Source organism: Melopsittacus undulatus, chromosome 10 (genome assembly GCF_012275295.1).
Source record: "Melopsittacus undulatus isolate bMelUnd1 chromosome 10, bMelUnd1.mat.Z, whole genome shotgun sequence".
Taxonomy (NCBI): Eukaryota; Metazoa; Chordata; class Aves; order Psittaciformes; family Psittaculidae; genus Melopsittacus; species Melopsittacus undulatus.
In genome coordinates, this window is record NC_047536.1 from 3,318,014 (window position 1) to 3,344,215 (window position 26,202).

The following is a 26,202-nucleotide window of genomic DNA, read 5'->3' on the forward strand; positions in this document are numbered from 1 at the left end:
AACCCTCCTTCTGAGGTGCTTGAAGATGCTGCAGCAGCTGGCTCACCCTTTATCTATGTTCTAAAGCTTTTGCACGTAGTCCTTAGAGCCAAATGTGGACCATGTTACTCTGGGTTGCAAACCAGACACCCATAAACACTGAAAAGAAACTAAATGTAAAGAGAATGGTGGATTCTGTCACGGGTCTAAGCATCTCTCATCTTAAATCCAAGAGTTTAAAGTCAATCCAGCTGTCCTGGATTGTCCCTTGCTTATAAAGAGCCTGTAAGTAAATTGTTAATTCAGAACCCCTAGCTGTAATCAGTAATGGATGAAATCTGGTGTTAAACCTGGCTCTATTCTTGAAAACACAGGCTCACCTCAAGGGTACAGCTATCTCTGGTCCTATTGTGTGCATCTACCTTTTTCTGACTTTTTTAGCTGTCTGGGGAGAGGGGACAAGTTCATAGCAGTTCATCTCTTCATTTTACACTAATTTACCCTGCTCCCCTCTCTACAATAGCTGCAATATAATGTTGTTTCAATAGAGCAATGTTTTGCAAATTTGGCTCAAGGAGACACTGAGCAAACAGCTTTTCAGAGAGCTTCAACTCAGCTGTCAGAAGGGGCAGTTTGGTTTCTGTGCAGGCAATAGTCACATTCCAAACTGCATTAGAGAAAAGCCGGTGGTTTTGCATGCATTTTTGTTGTCAGGTCCAGATTAGGAATCTGATGCTAATTTCTTCTTAGAGCTTGTGTTTGCAGTAGAATTTATGCTCTAAACCAAAAGGATTGTAATGTTTTTCTCTCACTAGCTTGCTTCTTTTTCCTTTTTCTGCTTGCTTTGTTTTTCCTTTTCCTTTTTTTTTCCTGCCCCTGGCTTTACTCCAAGGACCTTTTCTGCTTGATCGTTACATTCTGAAGATGAAGCACCCAATGGTTACAGCAGTGCTGGTAGTACTGGTGCAGGTTTCTCAGAGTTTCCCTGCTTTGTACCACCGAGGCTGGTGGAGACTGCTAAGGGAAGCAGATAGCTGTGGAAAATGCAATTTGGCACTTTGCTCTGAGCCTAAAGACTGTCCAGCTGGGACTGTATTGGACCGTTGCGGATGCTGTCCCGAGTGTGGGAATGTGGAAGGTCAGATCTGCGACCTGGATAAGAGCAATCATTTTTATGGGCAATGTGGGGACAACCTCGAGTGCAGGTTGGATGCTGATGAAGCAAGGTTCGGGGAAGTCCTTGAACCCCAGTGCGTGTGCAAGTCTCAAGAAAGCATCTGTGGACCTGAAGGGAAAACCTACGAGAACATCTGTCAATTCAACAAGGCTTATGCTACGAAAAGAAATATCAGCATGAAACACAAAGGGCCATGTGAATCAGGTAATATGTACAGAGGCACTTCTAAACTGAAAAATGATCTTGTTCTTATTTTCAAACATGTAATATATGCTCTAGTCTAACTCTGTTAAACTAATTCTGCTTTTTTCTAATCATTATTTTGTTGTAATACTACTTTGTGTTAAGCGTTTACATTGTGGTTCAGCAGCTGGTACCTATTTTGTATGTTACCAGACTATATTTGACTAGTGGATTAAATCACATTGTGACTAATAAGCCACAGATCTGCAGACTAGTTCTGCTCTAAGCAGAGTATGAGGTATTTTCTACAAGAATGTGTAGTTGGGAAGAGGTAAGCAGATAGGAGAGTCTGGGAGGACTGGACAAATAACTGTATGAGGACTGACCTTATAGTGAAGTTGCGAGAGCAAGGCATACCTTATTCACATATATACACACTCACATACATGTATGTATGTGTTTTTATATGTATCTGTGTATCTAGAGTGTATTCACCTGTGTGTATACGTGGTTTGTAGTGTAGAAACAATAGAAGATGAGGCTTAATTAACAGGTCTTGTTCTTACAAAAAAGTCTAAGATAATAGAGTTTTGGAATCCCTGTAAAATCTAGCTAACCCATGAAACAGAAATCTAAATATTACAACAAAATCCAACTGAAACTATTTCCCTAATACATGCACAGAGCATGAACAGTTGTCAGTGATGATTTTTAGTGGAAGGATTCTTAGCATGGTTGTACTGGGGAATCCTGCCCCTTGCTCATATACTGTTCTTGTTCTTCACATTCTTACAAGTCTTCACTCCTGGGTACCTTTCACCTAAGTCACATGAATACGAAATGAAAAAGTGAATAGGTTTTTGTTTTCTGAATAAGAAATCATTCTTTTTTTATCAAGTTAATGGAATATTTTCTGGACTCATAGAATAGATATGAAATAGAAATTAAGGAAGTAGGAGAGGTCTTTGAGTCACAGATAGGTCACAGTTCTGGGAATCTAAAATTGCACCTCTGGCAAAGGTCCACATATGATACTTTTTACTCACTCCTCACTAGCAATCTGTTGCCTCCAATTTAGACTGTATGCTGTGCCTTGATATTGAATGAACACTGGATATTGAATGCTTAAAAGGAGAAGTGATGAACAGCTAATACCAGATTTTTTTCCTCTTTCTCAAGTTGAAAGAGGACAATTCAATACAGAATCAGGAATCAATACAATAAAAATTTGCCATTAGGGTATTAAGTTGGGAAATGAGGCTTGTCAGTAAAGAGACATTCAGGAAAGTCAATGCATACCAGCTCACAGTATGACTGAAAGCCTGTTAGCTCTCACACAGGTGTTCTTCTTTGGGGTTAGAACAGCACTAGTTCTTATGGCATAACCCTTTTAGGCAGATTTCAGTTAGAAGGACTACTCTACAGCAAGTGATGGTGACTGCAGCAGAGGCAGCTGTTCAGGCTTACAGGCTTAAAGCAATGCTCTGCTTTAATTCATTAAACAGAACTGGCCATGTATAAAAATATTGAATTTGGGAGTACTGCCACTTTTAATTGCTGATGTTGTCATCCACCAGGCCCTGCAGTCACCTCTGAGGTGAATAACACTGCACTTAGAGGAGGAATAAGCCCAACTGCTCTGCATGCAGGAATCACTCCTAAGGCTATCCCACTGCTTCCCTGGCTTCCCAGAAAGGCTGGACTCTCCCACCAGGAATGCAGAGAAATTTCCCAGGATTGCTCAGCTTACTGAATTGCACAGAAGCCTGGTGGGAAGCTCACAGCCATGTCAGTGCTGTGCAGAGTTCAGTCAAAGAAAAAGGGGGGCCCGTCTCCTTGGCTCCTGCCAAGGACAGTGTCTGTGTCCTGCTGCAGCAGAGTGCCTGAGGTGGCTGCTGGGCTCTCCAGGGGAAGGGAGGACCAAGTGCCCTTCTTCTCAACCTCTCTGAGCAGCAGCTGCCCATGCTGGGTTGTAGATTCTCTTTTAGACCATGAGAGGAGCCTGGGCCTTTTAGCAAGCAGCACGATACACAGGTGCTGACACGGGACACCTCTAAGAGTCTACCAGTAAGCCCCCTCCTTTGGCAAGGCAGCTATCTGAAGCAGCATTGTGCTGCTTGTGAAGGTGCTCCATGATTTAGGCTGCTTTTTCACGGCTGCAGCTGGTGACAAAAGGCAACGGGGAGTCTGGCTCCAAGAGCAGCAGCCTGGCTGTGGCACGCCTTCCGCTGACTACAATTTGCATGAGAAACAAATACTGAACACTGTGGGGTTTTGGTACCAAGCTATAAATACAACCTTCACTCAACTCAAAGTACTTTGTTTTGTTATTTCTCCTTTAAAGCATCTGCCGTTTCCTATTGATGCCAAACGGATTAATTGTATGCAGCAAGCAATGAATAAATAGATAACAATAAACTCCTTTCATCACAAGAGTACAGCCTTTTATCTTCAGTGCATCACCAGAAAACAGAGAAGAAGGCCCAGCTCCCTAAAGCAACAGTGGAAAAACCTTTCTCTTCCTGAAAGCTAGTTTTGATCAGTTTATCTAATAATTTACCAAGGCTACCGAGTACATTGATTATATGCAGATTCTCCACACTTAATTCATCCCCATTCACATTCAAACCTCTCTTGCTGATGATTTAATGATGTAACAGAACAATCTAGAAGTGATTCTCTATATTTAGCTGTGTCACATAGATTATTTTAAATGTAAATTTGGGATTAAAACAAATAAGCAAGACATGAAATTTTCTGCCACTTTCATCGAATCAGTCATAGATTAGAAAAAAATGAGTTAAAGGAAAAAGAAATATCTAATTCATTAGTTTTGGGTAATACTGGTGTAATGTTGTTTGTGAAAGGTGAAGCAGTATTTTGACATTTTCTGGCTTCTGGTCTATTTCTTCTGTAATACACGAGGATAATTCACAATGAGGACTGTAAAGGGAAAGGAGCAACTACTGCACATATACTCCAGGAATCAAAATGATGTTATCATAACAGTAAAGATCTATTCCTAAAGACACAGTTACGCAAAAAAGTGCACACAGATATGCATGGCAGAATTTGGCTGAACACAAAATCTGAACCACTCAAACCCAAAGTTTGGGAATTTGTGTTAAAATGATATCTCACTACTTCGATTTTCTTCTGTAAAATAGAACAAAATGGTGGTTTGATATGTATATTATTTTATTTCTGGATTCACTTCAAATTTGAGTCAGTAATGCAGGTATTTACAGCATGTTCAGATTCAGAAAAGGCAGTTTGGTTCTTCCTACTTGCTAAGAGTTTGAACTCACATGTTGCCAGTCCTGGTCAGCCCCAGTCCAGCAAAACCTTAACTACCCCTATAGAAGTGCCCAGATGGGTGGGACTGAGCAGACATCTTACCATTCCAAGCTGTCACGGTATTCTCCTTGCAGTTAATGGAAGGTGTATTTCCAGCACAGAATTCAGCTTGGTGTATGGTAGACAGTGCTGGACAAATTCCTCCTAGGGGAACAGCTATAATGAATCTGTAATTCAGACCCTTACATCCTTAAGGCTAAGAGTACATTTACACTGCATGGTAAAGTCAGAGCCCTTACCCTTGCACAGCTGAGCTGGGGCACTCCCATAAGCGGGACAGTTCTTGGCAACACTTCAGTGTTGTTGGTGTATCCACAAGACACCTGTGTTAGCACCACAACAAAACCACCAGTCAGGCAGCATCTGCCTATTTAAAAAGGTTTTCCTGCTGTCTCTCTACAGCAGTAATTTAAAGAACTCATGTGAGTCAACACAGATATTTGGTTTCTATTTTATGCTTAACTTTAAGCGTAACTACAACACACATATGACTAAAAGAAACATGGCTACATTGAGTTTTAATATTTCAAATTATGTTTTAATATCAGACCACATGTGATAAGTTCATAGGTAAAAAAAGATCTCAATCAAAATATTCAGCTAATGCTGATTCGAAGACAAGATTTTTGAAACCATATATGGTTCTCATAGAAGAATGAGCACTTACGGGGTTAAGTATCCTACTTTGAGAGCCTTACTTTACTTTTCCTGTTTACTTTTCCTGTTTAATGAGTCATTCATCAATGGGGAAATTGATACTTTGCTGTATAATTTGTTTGCAATTAATTTTACTCAGGATGCATTTGCCATTTTCTGCACAAATATAAATTCTGAAAAACTGACAAATGCATTAGAAACTTTGCTCAAATACCTGGAATAGGCTGATACAATTTCAAATGCTGGAGCACAAATGCTGTACATACTGGTTCAAATCTTGCAAGTACAAATATATTTACTGTAAGTTTCTCTTTCCAAGAATCTGGGATCTGTACAAAAATCAAAGCAATAATTAAATACAAATCTAATGGCCCAGAAAGCACATAAATTTTTAAACACTGGTATGGAGGTAGAAAGAGACTTTAGAAGGAAAAACACTTCCTGCTGAGGACGAATAGGTCAGCAAAAAAAAGGCAGAGATCTCCAAAATAGGAGAGGTGTGATAACAGTAACTGTTATTTTGCTCTCTTCCCCTCAATATCATCATCTCCTGTTAACATTTAGTATATTGATACATGCTTACAGAGGGATGTGTAAATGATGTATGAAGGCATCAGGTGATAGTTTCATTTTTCCAATGTCTTCAAATCCCTGGACTGGCTCCCTCTCGTGGTTAACGTCAGCTTTTTCTTTCGGAAAAAGGATCATACAGAGGCAAAAAACAAACAGTGCAGGGGGTGAGGGTAAGAGAACAACAGGAAACAAGCAAGTGGAAATCTAATTATTGTAATAAACATAACATAAAACCCTACAAAATAAATGGATTTAAATTCCTTTTATTTCTTATAACATCAGATGAAACTGATGGCAATTTTCGATAAATGTGGAAATATATTAATGCTGTTATTCTGTAACTTGCTGCAATGAGTCCCCATGGGTAACAGGAGGGGACAAGATCTTAGCAAGTTCAAGGCAATGATGTAGTCAGCAAAGACAGTCTGACAAACTAGCAATCTCATTACTTTTGCTTTTAAGCTAGCCAAAATGTAACTGTGAAGTTACTCTGTGATTGTCTGCTACAGAATTTCTTTGGCTTTCTTCTGAAGGTCTCCCTGAGTACTGGCTGCTTGACTGTGGGGCCTTGGTTCTAGTTCATGCTAACAGCTCACGGGACATAAATGAAACTTTTGATTTCTGCTTAAGTTTCACGATCATGTGGAAGGGGGAGGACAGACAGGTCCTTTAAGTGAGAGTTGTTGAAAACCCTGTTCACCCTTTAAGGGGACACAGGTATTCTGAGCTTTAAAAGCTGCTTGGAATCATGTAGCAATTTATAAAGTGTGAGATGGCAAAAGGTAAAATGGTTTTATAATGTGAAGTAGGAATTAATGTTTGTATGCTTTTGTGTTTGTGTTGTCCTTTGCTCACTGTCTCCTAAAGCACTGTGCTGTTGGCTCCTTGCAGCTCCTGTTATTTCTATGCCACCTCAGGATGCCCAGAATTACACAGGCAATGATGTCATTTTCGGCTGTGAGGTGTCAGCCTATCCTATGCCACATCTGGAATGGAAAAAAAAGGGGAATAAAATGTTCCTGCCAGGAGATGATACCCACGTCTCAGTACAGGTAAAACCTGAGTTCACCACGTCATACAGTTTCAGATCAAGGAGTACGCAGATTAATCACTGAATTCCCCCTACAGAATACAATATTGCTGTAATGAATAGATAGGAATTTAGTAACCACAGTAGGGGCCCTGTGACTTTATAGACTTATAATTTCAGTCAATGCAAGGATCACTGCTTTAGCAGTGTAAGCAGAAGAAATGACAGGGTCCTACCTGGCCTGCTTCAGGGAAAGAAAAGATGGAAGATTCTCCTGATGTAGGTATGACTCTGGAAAAACTGAATGAACATACAAAGGGAACCATTTAGGCTACGACTTAAAAGAAGGTGGGTGCATTCTGGAAAGGGTGGCCATAGTTCTTTTACTCTTCATGCAAAAGCACAGTTCTGAATAGCTCTGCATAGTATCTAAACTTCTTTGCAAGATGCTGTTTCTGGGATCTGCCATTTTGGTTGAATCCCTGAGACATCCAAAAGGAAAGCAAAAAAACTTTGCTCATGTTACGGAGGATGCTGTGTTTTAATCTAAGTGGAAAGAGTAGAATGGCATTAGTACAGGCTTCAAGCAAATCTAGTAATAGCCTGAAAGTCTCAGCTAAAACTAAATAAATCAAAATGATAATTCTTTTAAATGGAAATAATAATTCTGGGGAGACAAGCTAACAACAACAGATGTACAAGCAGACTGCAGTAAGGCTGAAGCCTGCACCTGCATATTTCTCCAGTAGTCAAAGATGAGCTGAGACTGTATGGAGAAATACATGGCAAATCCAGCTTTCTGCTTACACAGCCCAAAAGTGGTAAGATCCAATGGACATAGGGCACAACCTCAACAAAAAGGTAGCTAGCAAAAGCACAGAAAAAAACTAGGTAAATTACCAAGAGTACTAAGAGTCTAAGTTACTTAGAAATGTTTCCAGATGCAGCATGAACACAAGTAGGGTCAGCAGACTTAAAGTTGCTCAGAAGGAATGGTGCAAGGAGCCACATGCAAATGTTTAGCTCAGAGGCTAAACTGAACCCTGTTAACTTAGTTTATGAATAGATTCACCATGAAAGCATCTCTGTTAACATGTGTTAACAGTTTTGTGTTACTTGTTTGGAAAACAAAGTCCCCCCCCAGCTTTAAGAGGCTTTAGCCTAAGCCAGTTGAGAGTGATTGTCATGAATTGTGAAAGCTCATGGTGTGTCATGTCAATCCATTAAAACCCCAATGCTGAGTGTCAGCTTGGTCAGGCTCCTTGTCCCTGAACAACTCACCCAGACCCACCTGCCACTCTCATGCTGAAAAGACTTACAAGCTTGAGAAGAGGCAGCAATGCTCTGAAGCAACAAGAAGTGCTGCTGGGACAAGAGAAAGGAGGAACACTGGGAGTCCATAGCATGGAAGAAACAGAAATGAGAGCACTGTGAAGGACAATGAAGTTTAATGAGCAGAGATGGGGAACAGTGAACTCAGAGACACAGAGCTGTAAGTTAAAATATAGGGCAGCAGACCCAGCCGAATGAAAGCATGGCAGCAGTTGAAGTTTGTTAACAATGTTTAATCCATCTACAATTCCTTTGAGAAATATCATGGTGTCTTCTAGCTACTTAATCTCAACTTTATTTCTTCTTAAAGGCAAGAGGTGGGCCTCAGAAGTATGGTGTGACAGGCTGGCTGCAGATTCAAGGCCTCAAAAAATCAGATGAAGGTATTTACATCTGCCACACCAAAAACAAGTATGGTGCAACATACGCCTCTGCAAGATTGAAAGTCATTGATGGTAATTATTTTGGGGGTTTGGATGTAAAGTTTGTAAGGATGCATACAAGCAGGTTGCAAAGGATGGGCTTGTCAGGATGCAAATGAAGGATATGAGAAATTACCTAAAGATGACCATATTTTAATTTTTTTGTCCTTTTCTTCTACTCTATCACCTAACAGGTTAATAGTGTAATATTCTGATGCATTACACCAGCTTCCAGAAAAAGGCAAGCTGTGGACTGTGGCCATACAACTGAGACACATCCCACTCAACTCACCTTTATCCTACAGAAGTCCTCTGACGTTAGCAAGAGCTCTCACCCAGAGCAGCTGCAGTAGCTGGGGGAGTCTCTAAACCATCACAACTCTGTTTAGCTCTTTACTTTTCAAAGTACTAGGAAGGAAACAGTTGTTGCTCCTTAACAAGAGTGTTTGGAAAGATGTAAGAAACAGCTGTACTATTATTCTGCATCAGACCTAGTCCTGCAGAATAACACTCTGAAGAGAACTGGGTTTCCTGGCAAATATGGAATAACGACACATTGGTTTATATTTACCTTGTTATCTAGAAGAGTTTGTCACTGGTCTAGTTTGTCACTGGCCTTGTTTGTGCAAGTGGCTTTCAAACTTATTGGCTCTGGTAGTATGTTCAGGTACATATGATCTGCAGACAGCTGAAATCTCAGTTTATGAGTATAGGGAATTAAATATATTTTCAACATCTTAAAATGTGAATGTTCTAGAAATTTGCTCCTATAAGCTTCAGGTCAAGTCATCAGATAAAACCCCTCTTCTTCGAACAGATAACAAGGGCTCAGAAACGCTGAGCTTGCCATACAGATCCAAACCCATCTTTCCTCTGTGTTCCGATGAACAACTAATTTAACCTGATTTAATTATGTCTTTTAGGCTCATCTCCTGCATTTGCATTTAATGCTGGCAGTAGAAGTGCAAGCTACAGTGTTGAATATGGGGAGTATTATGACCATTCTGATGAGGAAGATGATGAATACGAATCCGGGGACTATGAAAATTGAAACAACTCTAAATAATAATTTTTATGTATCTGCTGTCCAATACCTTTCATACTCTGTTACATCTACTAGTAGTCTCTGTGCTGCAAATGGCTCCACTGATAATACACACACTCACTTCTGTATCCACCTTCCTGAAATTCAGCTTTGGTTGCAGTGTATCATGGTACTGACCAGAAATAAGAGCAGTTGTAAATCCACACATTCAGACTGTTAAAATAAAAACCTTAAACATGCACCTGTCTACAAAGTATACTGAATGGATCACATTTTATATTAATTTTTTAAGATGTAAATTATTATTTCTTTCAAGCCTTCTAATTTGTCTGGAAAAATCTTCATAGTTAAAAAAAACAACAACACAAACCTTCTATCATTTTTTTTCTATAATGTATTTAAAAATATCAAAAGATTGTTCATGCGGCAACAAGCCTAAACGTGAAGGTTGCAAAATGGTCTTCACTCTCCTTAGTCTATGTTTTATCCTAAGTTTCAGCAAGATTTTCCTTCTTTGAAATTGTCCATCATAAGCTTCATCAATGGCAAGTTCTCTCTCTGTTGGGGGTTATTTTGTTTACCTTTAAGAGATACATGAAGAAATGACAGTCTAAAGCAACTGCATAGTTCTACTAGCAGTACTCACAAATACTCAGAAAAGGTTTCTTGTGCACTCAGATGACCATGCCTCTGGCTCTGAATTAATCGATGATGGAAGATACTAAGTTATGAAAAGCACTTTTGGGAGGCAGTTATACCTACTGGTATCCATTGGCTGAGGATGAATGAATAGCAGTAAATTATTGAATGGTGTTAATGTCTAAGGAATCAAAAGTTCAGGCATCTATATGCAAAGCCTCAGTATTTCCAGTCATCTTTATCCAATGCACAAAAATCTGTAGTCATTACTGGATGCACTGAGATAAATCAATGGTGTTAAGTAAGCTTTAATGGTAACCTGACTGTATGCATATACCTACAGCATAAATTGTTTTAATATATATACAGTGCATCACAAATTTTCTTTAACACGCTGGCTGGTTTGTGTTTTTTTGCAATTAGGCAGATTTTTCCTTTCAATTTGAGTTAGATAAAGAGATTGGCCATAGCCTGTGTTTGCCCTGAGGTATTATTGATCTTTGTCGAGGTAGCAAAGAAGCAAAGAATAATTTATTTTGTTTCAGACTTCCTGGAGTATTGTCAGCTCATGAGCAGAAAGTATGCCACTGTGTCACTGAAAAGATTCATTAGTTTCATTAGAAGTATTAGAAGTATGGCTTCATATTTAACTACTGATTCTGCTGTTATGGGCTTTTCCTCTTCTTAGTGATAGGCCCAATGACTTTTTTTTCTTATCCACTATGTATTAACTTGAACATAAAATTGTCTTAGTAAAAATCACTGAACGTTTTTTAAGGGGGTTTTGATTTTGTTTTGGCTGGTTGGTTGTTTTTTTAATGGAACTATTTAATCTGCAGACATACACCAGATCAACTGTAATCTGTATTGCAAATGAATTCATTAGATTACTAAACCAATCACTAAAGTGTGGCAATATACACTGGCATAGGACAGTAAGTGGCACAGAAAATAACTTTGAAATCATTAGCCATAGAAAGGGATTAAAATTCTTCAGGCTTTTTTGCTGTTGTTAATGTAAAATGAAAACCAGAAATAAAAGAATGTTTGAATGCAAAAGCTTGTAGCAGAACCATACCAAATGCCAGGCTGTGAGTGTTTGGATGATGGAGTACATTACATAGAAAAACCTAAGCTAACCTTCCCAGAACAAAGGGTTCTAAATTAAATATACCGAATTTGTCTCTCTATGTGTATTTTAATATATTTAATAATTTGTTGCAAATTATCAGCCATTTTTTATCAGTAAGAAAACTGCATTTTAGGAAAAATCCTGATGTGATGCAAAAAAAAAAGAAAGAAGAAACAGATACCCTGATTATTCACTAGTTCGTTTTAGAAATGGCTGGTTTTGTTTATATGCTTTAATTGAGTCACTTAGAATAGAATTTAAAAAGCATGGAAAAGGTTCAGCCCTATCTAAGCAGTGTGGCAAATGATTGGCCATAATTGTGAATGCATTGCCTATAGCAACAGATCTATTCCCAAAGTAACAACAAATTCAAGAAGTTGGTTTTATTCCACCTGGCAGAAATGAAACATACTTGAGCTGGAAACTGTATATGAATGCTGTGGGGAGGTCTCAGTAGTGCATCTTCTGAGGCAGACCTAAACCCCTTCCTTAATTCAGATTCCACTGAACTCAGCAAGAATTTTATTATTATCTTCCATGAAAGCAAGTCTGAATTTCACATCCTGCTGATGTCTGTCACACAAGCATTGTCACTGTGTCATTTCCCCCTCCCATGAAAAGATAAAGGAATCGTATGAAAGTTCCTAAATAAATTACAGTTCTTAATGCAGCTTTGTTGTTTGGGCTAGGACTCTGACATAGTCTGGGGTAGTTTCACAATCTAACATTCTTACTTGTGTTAAATCTCAGGAGTTTTGTCAGGTATTAGTCTAGGAATCCATTAATTCTTTAGCCAGATCAGGTTTTTTCCCCCTTAAAATAATCAAGCTATAGTTGACAGAAATCACATGCAAAAATGCAACTACCCGTGTCTAGGAGATTAAAATGATTCAATTGGTGATTAAGTAAGGTACAGCCACATGGCTGCACTACGCAGCTGAGCACACAGCTGAGCAAGTGCTCCCTGCCTACCTCGTGGGACAAGCTCTGTGCTCTCAATGTCTGTCCATGCTACCTGCCGACACTGTAAGGAAATGCAAACCCAAGGAAGGGGCTAGGAAGAAATGCTGGGCCCAGGCAAGCTGGAAACTGGCTCATTGCTGCAGAAGCCACAAGCTCTAGCTCGCACTTAGCAACACATCTGCACCTCTCATGCTGAGTGTCCACAGATTAAACTTGGTTCTTAAACTATTTAACTTATTAACTTTATTTCTGCATGTTTTTGCATAGTTTAATGGCAATGGCCCCTCACCTGGAACAAGATTCATAGTCATTACTAGAGCTGCTCACAAGGTGAGGTTTTTGAAGGATGTGCAAGTTTTCTCTGTGTCCCACCTTGGCAAACAGCTTCTGGCTCTTAGGACAATATGTAATTGTATTGCATCTGAACGTCTCCCAAATTTTCCACATTATAATCTGTGGCTGACTTTTCTAACCTCTGAGTCACCATGCCATTCCCTGGTCCTCAATCCTGGGAATTCCTCTCTTTCACTCTGTCTGCTTTCCTTTAAAATTCTTTCTGTTCCCTTTCTTCTGTGTGTTACCACCAGTTCTTTTATTCTGCTCCTGCTGTTTTGTGACTTTTCCTTTCTTTTAGGCTATGGCTATAGATAAATTATTCTATTTCTTCACAGGATAATAGATGAAAAATGAGGCTAAGGCCCATGCCAGGGATGAGGCAGTCATTAAGGGACTGTGTAATCCAAGCCAGCTTTTCAAGTACAATCCAACTGACTCTCAGAAGTACCAGCCACCAGTCACTTGTGAGGGCAAAAGAACAAGAAACTCCATTTAAAACCATTTTCCATGTTGATTTTGCTTCATTCTCCAATAATTACTGAAGGTATTTTGTGCAAAAGCATATGGTTCAGTGATGCTGAACTCCAACTGTTGTAGTTCACGTATGAAGAAATCACTCTTCCTGCCCTAATTAGACTGTCATAACAGTTCTCAACCCCACTTCTAAGAGGTGAATCCAGCTAGGAATACGTCCAATTCCCTTTTTTATTACAGGTCCAGAGCAGCTTCCATTTCCAGATAAATTCTACCAGTTTGGGCCTCTTCTTTGGGGCTACCAGGCTTCACACAGGAATTCTGCAGTGGCACAGCATGGAAACATGAATAATTATACACGAACTGCTCAGGCCCTGTATCACCTGCTAACCAGAATAAAAATGGCATGGACTTTTGATCACAGTTAAGCTGGCTGCATTAAAACAGGTTTTCCCATGCAGACACTTGTAGACATTGTTCAAGTCACTTTATGCCCTTAACTTGGAGGATGATCTTTTTCTGCTTCTGATTTTCATGCTGTGCTTCCCTTACTCAGCCTGAATATTCCTTGCACTCTAGAATGTAATGGATCCAACTCTTGTCTTTGCAGTACTTAAAAAATAAAACATCTATGTTAACAGTGTTTGCTATCACAAACCCCACCTGTTACCTGTACCAGTTAGCAAAACATGGGATTCACTTTCTTCAACTGGAGAAACTGACAGGAAACTGACTCAACTCTATTCTCTGAATGTGATTTTTCACATCCTTTATGAACACCTGTCAAGGAGGATTCCCCCTTTCTGGGCTGAGTAAACTGTCCCTTCAGACACAGCTGTCCCTTCAGACTTATCTCTGCTCATCACCTCTCAGGAACTGTGCTATTTTCATTGAGGAACGCTTCCCTTTTGCTGTAGTCAGTCTTAAACTGGAACCCGGACATTGCACAAAGCCAAACACAGGCTTATAGCAGCACTAAACTGGAATAACCATTTAAAACCATACGTTTCCAGTCAGGAGAGACTCCTCTACCTGGTGCATCCACCACAACCTACAACACACACTCCAACACTACCACCCCTCACACCCCCGCGTACAGCCCCGCACAAAATGGCGCCTCCCGCGTAAGGCGGCCCCTGGCCCCGGCCGGCCCCTGAGCCCGCCCCTGTGACAGCCCCGTCCCGTCCCGCCCCAAAGGCCGCCCCACGGCCGCCCCCGGCTCGGTCCCTCCCAGCCCCTCGTCCCCGGCCGGCCCTGGCTTGGCTCGGTGCTGCCCCGTGCCCCGGCCGGGCCCGTTCCCGGCGCCGTTGGGGAAGATGGCACTGCGCGTACAGGTCAGAGCACCGGTACGATGGGGTCCGGTGGTACTTGGGGCTGTAGGGGTACGACGGGCCGCGGGGGGCCGGGACTGCCGTGAGGGGGCGGTGGGAGAGCGGAGGGAGGCACGTCCTGAGGTAGGCGGTGAGGGGCGGAGGGCGGCGCTGGGGACCGCGGGGTGTTGGGGTTAGTGCTCGGAGAGGGGCACGGGATGCTCAGGAGGATGAGGAGGCGAACGGGAGCTGGCTGCTCTGCCGGAGTGTCGAGGCTAGGTCGGGCTGCCCATGGGGGCGAGGCTGGTGGCAGGCTGCGGAGCTTGGAGCGGCCGTGTCACCGCACCCGTGGAGGCGGCAGCGGCGTGCGGGCTTTCCTCTCCCCGCTGCACTAGCGAGCGTCGGCTGGACACCAGCGCAGGGCTGCGGCTGCTCCCGGCCGTGTGATGCAGCGACACCTGCGCTGCCCCTGGCACTGGGGGCTCCGTGGGCAGCAGACACAGCCCCTCCAGGGCTCTGAGAAGAGTATCATCCGCCGCAACTGTGCCTCAGACAGCGCAGGAGGAAAGGGGCCGGGAACGGCCTCAGAGGACCTTTGCTGAGGTGTAAGCCCTCCTCCGGAGTCCCCGGGGGTATCACTGTTGGTGGCATCAGGCTTTGGCAGTGATGGAGAGGCCATTTTGGGCATTTACCTAAATAGTTGGTGACCGGGTATGCTACGTAAAAGCACTACTAAAATATCTTTTGTTATCACTCATACCCAAATAGCCTTTTTCTGTTTAGTTTTTATTTTTCTCTCTCTTTTTAAGCAGTGGCCTTTCAGCAGTTATGCCCATCCTGTTGCTCTCGCACAGAGCTGGTGGAACTTTGTTGATAGAACGTTTTCAGTCTGCAAACGCCAATTCAAACCAAAATGTCTGTGGGAATTCGGCCGTGTCAGCAGAACTTTGATCAGGAACCTGCCTGGGTTCTTGCCAGTTTGCTTGGCTCCGTGGCTGCCTGCCCTGATGGGTTGCTGTGGAGCCAGGCCCCTGGCGTTCCTGGCCCTTGGTTCTTCCACAGGCTGGCAGGAGACCTGCCAGGGACTTGGGAGAGGGGGACCAGAAGTGTATGGGGAACTTTACTTACTCTTGAATGTTATGGAAGTGTGACAAGCAGGTGGAAAAATTAAATAAATAAGTAAATCACAATATCTGACCTTTTTCATTAGGGTGTGGAGCTGTTTTCTTGGAAAAAAATACACTTTGTGATCCAAAATGCCACTTACACAGGTCTGTTTCTACCCCTGACTTGCTTAAAACAGTCAGCATCTAACTGGAAGATCCTCTTCATTGACACAAGTGTTGTTTAATTAGGAATCACCTTTCAGCTATTGATAAAGGTTTGAGTGAAGGAGGGATCTGAAGGCACCCATTTCACATGCAATAAAAAAGGGATTGTGACAGTCTGCTTTCTTGAAAATATATGATAAATACAGAGCAAGTTTTTGACTTTCTGTTGGTTTCTCAGAGTATTTTCTTAGTGCAGTTAAGATCTCCATTACACAGCCGAGTTGCTGTTGTGTGCAAGATGATTATGTTCGCTGATTTCAGGTTGTACTTTCCAGTTTCACTATCTGAGTCAAGGACAATCAGTATGTTTCCTTGGTATTACACATACAGTATAACTCGGAGAACATCTGACAAGTTCCTTGGCAGTCTGAGCATTCTGCCTGCTTTCTGGTCACACCTCAAGTCTACTAATAAGAAACTTTGTTGTAACATTCTCCTGAGACCAACCATGTCCAGATAAAGCATTTCCCAGTGCTGCAAGTCATCAGTCTCAATATCTGATAAACCAACTTTTCTCTGAAGTTTGTAACCTAGGGGTTTTTTTCAGGCTTGCTTTTAAAATTCCCTCATTGTCACTCAGATAAAATGCTTCAGTTTTAACTTGTCAGCAAGAAGTTAATCCTGATCCTTAGCCTACATTTCTAAACTTTGGTGTACCCTTAATATAGTAACACAGTATGTTAAAGTGCCTGCATTATTGAAATCCACCATCAATTCTTTGTGTATAAATGATTTGTTAGCTGGCTTATAAATTACTTGCTCTTTTGATGACAGTTAGTATACAGGTGATTAGTCCTTGGTTGTTGTGCTGATATCCATCCCAGTTGTATTTGGACTTTCTCAGGCTTGCTGCCAGATTTGTCCAGACTTGAAAGTCAAATTTCAGATCACATATAGATGGGTCTTTAACTTTTGCTGGTTATGAGATGATAATTCAATTTCTGCTTCTTGGATCATATTGGAACTCTCCCATTTTGGAAAGATTCATTCTCTGCAGGCTATCTTTGCTAGATGTCCTTATTCCCATGGTTTAGCCTGATTATATGGGGTTTATGTTATTTTCCCTGGCATGTGTGCTTGCATTTTATAAGTTAATTTTAAGTTAATTTTCACTTTAATTGGCATGGCTCTTGCTTAATTTAACATTACATTGCTGGCATTTTTACCTGTTCCTTATTTTTCCTTTACTCTCTCTGAAAATAGTGGGGGCACCAAAACCAAAAGATGTCTCTACTAAGCTCAGCCTTTGAGGTGTTTGATCTGTTTATTGCAGAAGGTGCTGAACCAGATCTTATGTATGAAACATCTTTTTGGAAGGGCTAGCAAACAGGATTTTGACTTTTAAATGAGACTGGTCAAATACTGTGGTTTCTCTTTCTAGGCCATGCTTAAGTCATGAAATATTTACTGGGTACCCTTTAATGACATGGCTGGTTCTTGCTGAGAATCACACAGGCTTTGGGAGCCTGTTGGATGCTAAAACTTCTGTTTGTGTAATGATCCCAAAGCATGCTCAAGGGGTTATCTGTCCTGTGAGAGTGAATCCCTCATGTAGGAGAGAGAGGTTCCCAGCATGCACCTTCTTAGAGAAGACTTTTAGCTCTTCTGTTGCTCTTGTAGTTTCACTTCCACTGATATTTGCATTAGCAGTTATAGGCAATTCTATTTTTTCCAGATGCATTAATTTCATGAGTAATTACAGCTTTTAAAATGAAATTTGCCAAAAATTTTCCAAAATAGCATAACTCAAACTGTTCACTGTGCTCTATCTTTACATCTCTCTTTGGAAGAGTGATGGAATTACCATATAAAGACTCAGAAAAACAGGGGAATTGAACCATATTAAGAAATACTTTGGTAGCTCAGAGAATAAGAAATAACAATTTACTTTTCTGTGTTACGTTTGGCTTCTTGTCACAGAAAGACTCCTATTTTTTTTTGTTTAAATGCAAATCAACTGGAAAGCTTAACACAGGTAACAGTTCATGTTACTGGTATAGTATCTAGGTTTATAAATACTTCAAGAAATCTATGTGGTTGAAAATTCTCCATGCAAGTTTCAATTGTATTCTTTCCTAACAGAGTCTGGCAGAACTAGAAGTATTGTGTAACCACCTGTACGAAGGAACTGATCTAGCGCAGCGCATGCAAGCTGAGAAAGTAGTCTTAGAGCTTATTGACAGCCCAGGGTGTCTTAGCCAATGCCAGCTTCTATTAGAACAAGGAACAGTAAGTATCTCGAGTGTTATCCATACATGTAATTATGCTTGTGGAAGCTCTTGTATGTTTCTCAGTTGTGGGCCATTACCATGTCAGGACAAGTAAGGCAAAATGCTTTCCTCTTTTTTGTCTACATATTCTGTTTCATAAATGATTCTAGGTTTTTTTTTCATTTGGAGGAGTTCTTTGTAGAAGTGATAATACCTTGTGTTAGAAATATCAGGGACAAAAAGGGAAAGCATTTTAGCTTTCAGTACTTTCAGAAGGGTTGTAATCAGGGGTTGTGTCATTTGTAAAGCAGTATCAGGACACAGTGTGGTATAAGCTGGTGCTTGAACATCACCTTGTTCTAGTTTCTGGCTATTAGCTACAGTGACAAGAAATAAAGTATTAAAAGAAAAAAAATCCCCAAGGTGCTTATCTGTTGTAGGTTACTTTAAACCATTCTCTTTTAACTCTAGATAAAATGATAGGCGAGAGTTGATTCTTATTTGATAGTCTAAGCTAATATAGTTCTTGGTGTGTCTTTCAAATAATTCAAAAAGAGAGTGAAAGAAAAAGAGGAAACAAAAAAATATCTTTAATCCAGGGCTAGACCCATAATAATGTTCTCATGGGTCAAAGTTATCAAGTGGTTTAAAAACAGGTTTCAAAACTAAAGAACTGTACTGAATAGTGAAATTACTTTTAGATGAATGGTTTACATCAAAAGAAATGATAATTTTATGTCTCCACTTTTTTATTAGTGTTTTGTAATTTAGGTTTGTTGACAATGAAACAAAGATAAAATAAATCTTTTATAAGTTTTTGGAACCCAAAACAAATATAACTAAAATCTGATAATCAGTCTGGTCTATTGATTATTTATCAGGTTTTGACTTATTGTCCTGACTTCAATTAGCTCTTTATTTAATAGTATCTTTTGGTGTGCTTTTGTAGACATCCTATGCTCAGCTTCTAGCAGCAACATGCCTGTCTAAGCTTGTAAGCAGGACATCTCCATTACCTGTTGAACAAAGGATTGACATTCGTAAGTAATGTTTGTGATTCAAATTTCATTATATAATTGGGATCTAAGACTTCATGTTAGCACAGTAACAATTTGGTGAATAGTCTGGTTTTTCTCTAGCTCTTACCATTTACCAAGCCTGTTACAAATTAGGTAGTCATTGTGAAAGAAGTGAACATAAAGGTGATTGAGATATGTTTCCTCGTTTCTCTGCAGTTAGCTCACAAATAACATCTCCTATTTTCAAAATGATAATAAATGAGGTAGGCTTTGTACTTATCCCACAAGATACTGAAGTGATCTAGTATGTGTTTGTAAAGGCTCAAAGTTGCAGATATTAGTACACCTGCCAGTCACAGGTAACATTGCTCATGATGAGCTATTAACATTTGTAGAAAGCATGCCAGGGCAGGTTCCTACTTGCAGGATTAAGATCCTACAAACTTCCTACTTTTCAGGGTCTATGTTAAAGTCATTGCTATATCCTAAAAGAATAAGCAAGTATGTATTAGGTCTTTCATAGTGAAAGGCTTTGCATGAGGAGCATACGATTTGATTTGGGTTTTTAGCACATCTGCACTGTTGTATCAGTTCTGTGGACAGTAGTACTGTGAAATGTATGTCTGAGAATCAGCCTGTTCTGATGAAAGATTTCAGTGTTCTATTAGGTAAAAATTAACTTGAATCAGCTTTAATTGTACACATTTCAACAGCTTTTAAAACAGGTTAGCCTCCTTTTAGTTAGAGAGGAATTTCTGCAGCTGCAGTGTGCATTGCCTAAAGGGATGTTCTAGGTTGAATTGAGAACATTCAGCAGGAAATCTTGTCTGAAAACACTGTGTATCTTGAGTTGGCTGTGAGAGCTGCTGTTACATAGTGAAATACTCAGTCCCCAGTGTATAGGTCCTTAGTGAAAACTTACTCTATTTTACCTGCCAGAGTTCTCCGAATTCACAAACTGTCATCACGTGTCCTAGAAAAATGATGAAGTATGTAATGTGCTTTGTGTTACTAAATGTTGAGCTGTATTTAATGATTTGGCATAACTTACAGTTATTATATTAACCATAAGAATATAGCTTTTAAAAAAAACCATGCTTTGAGTTTCTATTAGAACCATTTAATTAATTTTCTTTTCAGAAGACTTTTGTTGCTGATTGTAAAATGCTTCTTTACAGGAAATTACATTCTGAACTATCTAGCATCTCAACCCAAACTGGCTCCCTTTGTCATCCAAGCTCTTGTTCAAGTCATTGCTAAAATTACAAAATTAGGATGGTTTGAGGTACTGAAAGATCAGCTCATCTTCAGAGACATTATTGCTGATGTAAAAACATTTTTGCAGGTAGGAAACAGTCCTTCACTTCTGCCATTTTTTTCTGTTTGGACCTTTTCCTTTTTAGTGATTGGCATGTTATGCCACTTGGGTGGAAAAAGTGTGAAGAGCATTGCTTAAAATAGAAGATCTCCCTGCAGTGAAGAACCAGTGTGGGTTTGATACTTGTGAGCTTGTGGAGTTTGGTGCCTCACAATGTTCATAGTGCTGTCATGGTTTTTGTTCGTTTTCTTTCTCAGAGCACTTTTTCCTAGTGTGGTTGTAAGCCATTCGTCCCTGTTGTCAAGGCATTCTGTGTATTGCCTTTTTGTTTTGTTTTCAACTGATGTGGAGATACATTTCTGATAGTGTTAGCTGCAGTTATCTTGTTACCTGATACTGCACTATCTGAAGAGTGAGACTGTCCAGGGCTTTAAAGCATGAGTCTGATTATTATTCTTGTAATAATGACTGCTAAAATTGTGCCAAACTGTTCAGTTGTAGAACTGTATTTTTTTCAGATGCCTGTCATGAATCAGAAAGACACCCTTAGGACACCAAACAAGTTGTTGGAGTGTTCACTGTTACAGTCTTGCATTGTTGCTTTTGTGTATGATCAGTGGGACTGCACCTGCAATGTAATGCTTAGGAGAAATCACTTTACGTCCCTTTCTCTGAAGTTACTGAAGACAGCTTATGTAAAAGTAGAACTGAAATATACAAAATTACAGGATGCTGTACTTGTTATGTGATTGTGGTCCCTGTTTGCCCCATTCCTTTTTCACTTAATGAGAAATTAATGCCTTGTGTTTGTGTGCATGGGCAGTTAGGCACCTGTGTGTATGTGTGTTCTCTTTCCATACATGTAAAGAAGAGTGAAAATAAAAAAACAAACCAAAAGACATTCCGTCTCTCCTAGGATTGTAGTGTACAATATGGGGAGATAATAAGTTTAGGGTGTTTTTATAACTTTACCTGCTTTAACATATGTATTTAAATCTGACATAAGCACGTTTGAGGTAGGGGTATGGGAAAGTTTAAGAGGACAGATCACTCATCTTCCCTCTCCAGTAATTGGACGAGGCAGGAATGTTCTTGTTTTATATTTCTTTCCACGTTTTTTCCTATTTCCACCCTGTCTGGTCACTGTTAGAAGGATATGTTATAGGATAGGAAGATGATCTTGGTACATAAGATTTGAAAATTGGAAGTAATTTACTCTGATGTCAGAGTGCACTCATTTGCTGTGCACCGTTCACTTTGCAAGTTTACAGATCAAATCTGGAGTAGCTCTATCAGACACAGTGGCTAAAGATAGAGGTTATATAGCACCTTCTGTGGAGTAAGTTTGAAGGAAGTGGTTGACTGTCGTGGGTTATTAGCCAGACTTGGTTATTTCATACATTTAACATGTACAGAAACGTTCTTAAAAGGTTTTCTGGAAGATGTTTAATGTCCTTTAAGAGTTTAATACAGCTTAATCTTTCTGAGTGTCTGTGTGAGCATAAAGTCTAGTGCTCATTTTGAGGAAAAAATAATTGGGAAATATAAGCTATTGGGAAATCTACTTCCAAAATGATCTATTACATATGTGTGTGTTGGTGATCGTGGCAACTCAGCAAGAAGATAGGAAGTTTATATTTCTTGCCAATAAATTTCTGATTTGTTTTTTCCATCTTCGTTTGTAATACTGCTGAAGTTAATGTACGTTTTGAGTTACGTTGGGAATGTCTAATAAAAGTTGCAATATTCTGTTTATTAAAAACAAACTCACATATGATTCTCCACCAGTTTGCAGTTATTTTTATGAATGTACTGTAATTGGATTTTGCATTTATTATTAAACTGATTGCAATATGAGTCTTAAGTGTAGCTCATTAAAAGTAGAGATTTAAATACAAAATCTAGCTTCTTAAGAGGTTTCTTTAGTTAAATTAAGAATTCCTGTAGAAAAGAAAATTAAGCCATAGATCTACTAGTGAATTAAAATTTAGATAAAAATGTAAAAAATAATCCCTGAACAATACTAATATCTGTTAATAATTAGCATATGGTAGTTTCGAATACATATGCATTAGTATTCCAGTTTGAAGTTCATCCAGTGTGAATTTGAGTGTGATTTAATGTAGGAAAATAAGCAGCTAGGACTGCAGTTCTGTTCCCAGCTACTTCAGAAGTCACCACACAGCTTTTCACACCTGTGGGAAAGGGGAGGTTGCATTTTCCATGTCTGTAGGCTGGTGTGATATAAGGAATGTTCATATAGACTATTTTAAAAATGTGAAATGTAAAAGGAAGTTCTGTTCAACTTACAGAACAGGATGTTTAATCTTACTGAATGCAGAAAGGGCAGCAACGTAACTGTTGCCTGAGAGTTCTCTGACATTTTGTCTATTGCTTCATAAGTTGAACTTTGGGTGAAGTTGCAAAAATGAGTGTGGTTGTGACAAGTATCAAAGAGATTTTGACAAGGATGACATTGCTTTTTGAACACTTGGGGTGCTGAGCCTGCGAACTGCAGCTGTGAAAGTAGACACAGAGGTCTTCCCCCTGACTCAGTGACAAGTCCTAATTGCAGTTGATTTTAATGGACTACTCACAGTTTTATTTGCAGATGGGTTTTTGTATTCACACAATTCTTAAATCATGATTGATAGTGATTTTTTCAGAGCTATATAGGAAGTTTGAAGGTCTAGTTCTACTGTTGTCGATAGAATTTGGCATGAAAGCCTTCTAAACAGCTTAAGGTATCTCAGCCCAAAAATTCTTGATCAGAAATGTTGGAAAACTGAAAATTGTCTGATTCTAGAAATGTTAAAAACCACTAACTACAAGCTGTGATGTTTGAGCATTCCTGTCTGTTTTTTTCTGTAGGGCACTGTGGACCATTCCATAATAGGAGTAATGATTCTCTCAGAACTGACTCAGGAAATGAATCTAGTAAGCATGTTTGTTTTCCTTCCACAAGGGATGTATGTATTGCTCAGGAGGCAATGTGTTGAATGTTTCTGCCCTTCAGAAAAATGGCTTAAACTTGAAGGGATTAATACATACCCTCCTCCCCCCATCAGAATAGAAAGACAGACTGGAAATTCATGGTGCAGGGATCCTACCTGTTCCAGATACCCTCTATCAGATATGGCATGTGAGTTTCTTTCATCACAGTCCCTAGAACTGGTAAAGCAAAGCGAGTCATCAAATTCAAGTGTATTTCTGCTAATGATATTCTTTTGCCTACGTCTTAGCCTGAGGACATGCCTCAAGAGCTTTCCATCCAGATATATAACCTTGAAAGATTAAAACAAAGGACTTCAGGAAGCTATCAAGAACTGTATTTAGTGCTGGACTATAATTCTAATTTCTATTGTCAAATAATCTGACAGATTATAGTTATGGCAAAGAAGGAAGCATTGTTTGTTCTGTCCTAACTTTTCTTAGGTTGATTATTCGAGACCTTCAGCAAAACATCGTAAAATTGCCACCTCATTCCGTGACACCTCTCTAAAGGACATACTGATGCTTGCGTGCTCACTTTTAAAGGAGGTGAGGCTTTTTATAATTGCACCTAAATCATTAACATCATAATTGTCCCAGTTTGAGTCCTTAATCTTTTCTGAGTTTAGGAATTCTGTATTTAAATGGATTATGTGATACCCAGTTAATCTCAAGTGACTGAAAAATTACAATCTTCCTTGTGTATCTGTTGCTATCTCTCAGTCTTTCTGTGCCATCTCTCTTTTATATCTTGCCATAAAGAATTAAATACCAAAATTCTGAGCTTCTCTTCTTTTCTGATTTTTTTCTTGATTGCATCTCAGTTTTATTGGGTCTGCCATCTCAGTATTTGCTAAAGCATTATTTATTAAACAAGGAGTGACCAAGAAGACAGACAGATGCTCTGTCTTGTGGTATGGCAGTGCAGTCCAATCTGGCCAAAGTGGTTTTCTCCTTAGCTAGTTTTCTTAACCTCTCTGTAGCATTTTGGGGTTATTCAGGCTGCAGCCTCTCAAGAGCCTCAACAGGAGGTGGTGAAGAACTGAACACTGTAAGCTAGGTCTCTCAGGAGGTAGGTTGAACTGAGATCAAGTCTGGAATTTGCCCTTTCCCTTTTGTGTTGATGGAGGCCTTCTATAGCAGTGGAATTGGCACCATGAGGTACCATTCTAATGCTCTTAAGCTCAAGAAACTCTACTTTTGAGAGCAGCTTATTTTTTGAATGTTGGCTGATTTCTGTTCTTTGACACTTGGGAGTGTTGGTTTATTTGTTTTCTCTGAAAACCAAATGAATTGGGTGTTGAAATTTGGACACAGGAGCTTAAGCTAAGAATTTAAACAGATAAGCTAAGAATTTAAACAGATGCTGTCTCAGGGATCAGTAGATAATAGTTACAATTATCTTTTTTGGCTAAAGGAATAATTCTCAAGGTTGAGAGTTGTGACTGAGTTACTGCTCAAAAAAACCAAGAGAAAGTGTGTTAACTTAAATTTCGTTCAAAGTATGTTTTTAGTCTAACTTGCATGTTTTACTTCAAATTGGCAGTCAGTTTAAAGGGCATGTGTGGTCAGCTACTAGTGCTCAGGTGACAAGCAGTGTATTTATTTAAAATATAGAGCAATAAAACTGTGTTAACCCTCACCTCTGAAGGGGAATGCTCTGCTAATGTACACAGGGTGTTTTAACTCAGTGTTGGGATTGAACATTAATGGACAAATCATATATAATTTAAAAGAATTGGATATTTCGTAAGAATCTTCTTAGAGATAGTAAACTCCATTCCACAAAACAATAAATGTAAGTGTGAGAACCTGTATCCTGCAACAGCTTCCTAGCTTTCTTGAAGCTCAGCTAGTCAGCAGGTGCTTTCTTAGTCTCTCATATGTTGAAAGGTTTGAGTAACATCACACAGATTTCCATACAGAAGTATAAGAAAATTAGAATTTGTATCTTTATAATGCCAAGTTCAGTAGAGTAAACTGGGTTTAGAAATATTTCAGTGTCTGCAATATGCTGAAAAATGCACTCACACAATTCATTCCACAACCACTAATTCCACAAACAATTGTGGAATCACTAACATAATCCCAAGAGGTTAAACATTACTGAGAAGATTGGTGGCAAAACAGGTTCTGCTCGTACAAGATGTACTAAAATTCAGTGTTGATTTCAAAGCTAAATTCATAATTTAGTGTCAGTTCTAATGTGGTGCAAGAGTTATTATCAAGTTAATGAGGCATCTGATGGCACACAGTTGATTTAAATTCCTATCATCAGAATTTAAAAACTTCCTGTTAATAAACCTGAGATGTGACTTGGAATTTAAATAAGGAGCAGATGAACTAGATGGAGTTGTTGCATTTGCATTTATTTTACTGGTTTTGTAGGCAAAATTATATCAGTTTTTTATGTTCATAATCTGCATCAGTGATGAGTGAATTTGAGCTTTGTTTTCAGTGCTATTATAATGTGTATGTAATCTTGAGGTAGTAATATCTTCAAGCTAAAATGTTGCTATCATTATAGAAGGGGATGGATGAAATGTGTTCTCACCATATGCCGAGTATAAACTTCAAAATTCAGACAGCTTGTTTAGCTTTAAGTACCTCTTTATTCTGACACTACACAGGTTATAAAGCAGTAGAAACAGTAACAGCAGTTTATACAGATGTTGTAAAGAGCTGCCTTTAGATTCCAGACTGCTCATTTCATTGCTTATTTGA

The 26,202-nt window shown here is 39.5% G+C and overlaps 2 protein-coding genes across 2 annotated transcripts in view; both read left to right on the forward strand.

The window, feature by feature from the left end:
- The first annotated feature begins 903 nt into the window (after positions 1–903).
- Positions 904–9,993, forward strand: LOC101877032 (kazal-type serine protease inhibitor domain-containing protein 1-like). The gene is made up of 4 exons (XM_005140920.2): positions 904–1,360; positions 6,818–6,978; positions 8,599–8,743; positions 9,634–9,993. Exons 1-4 carry the CDS (start codon positions 904–906, stop codon positions 9,759–9,761), a joined length of 891 nt encoding a protein of 296 aa, XP_005140977.2. The 3' UTR covers positions 9,762–9,993.
- A 4,622-nt stretch (positions 9,994–14,615) lies between these two features.
- Positions 14,616–26,202, forward strand: part of RANBP17 (RAN binding protein 17) — a 155,576-nt gene continuing 143,989 nt past the window's right edge. The window contains exons 1-6 of the mRNA XM_034066945.1: positions 14,616–14,753; positions 18,023–18,169; positions 19,100–19,190; positions 20,348–20,514; positions 23,359–23,424; positions 23,923–24,027. Coding sequence (XP_033922836.1) covers positions 14,616–14,753; positions 18,023–18,169; positions 19,100–19,190; positions 20,348–20,514; positions 23,359–23,424; positions 23,923–24,027 — 714 coding nt within the window. The remainder of the gene's footprint in view (positions 14,754–18,022; positions 18,170–19,099; positions 19,191–20,347; positions 20,515–23,358; positions 23,425–23,922; positions 24,028–26,202) is intronic.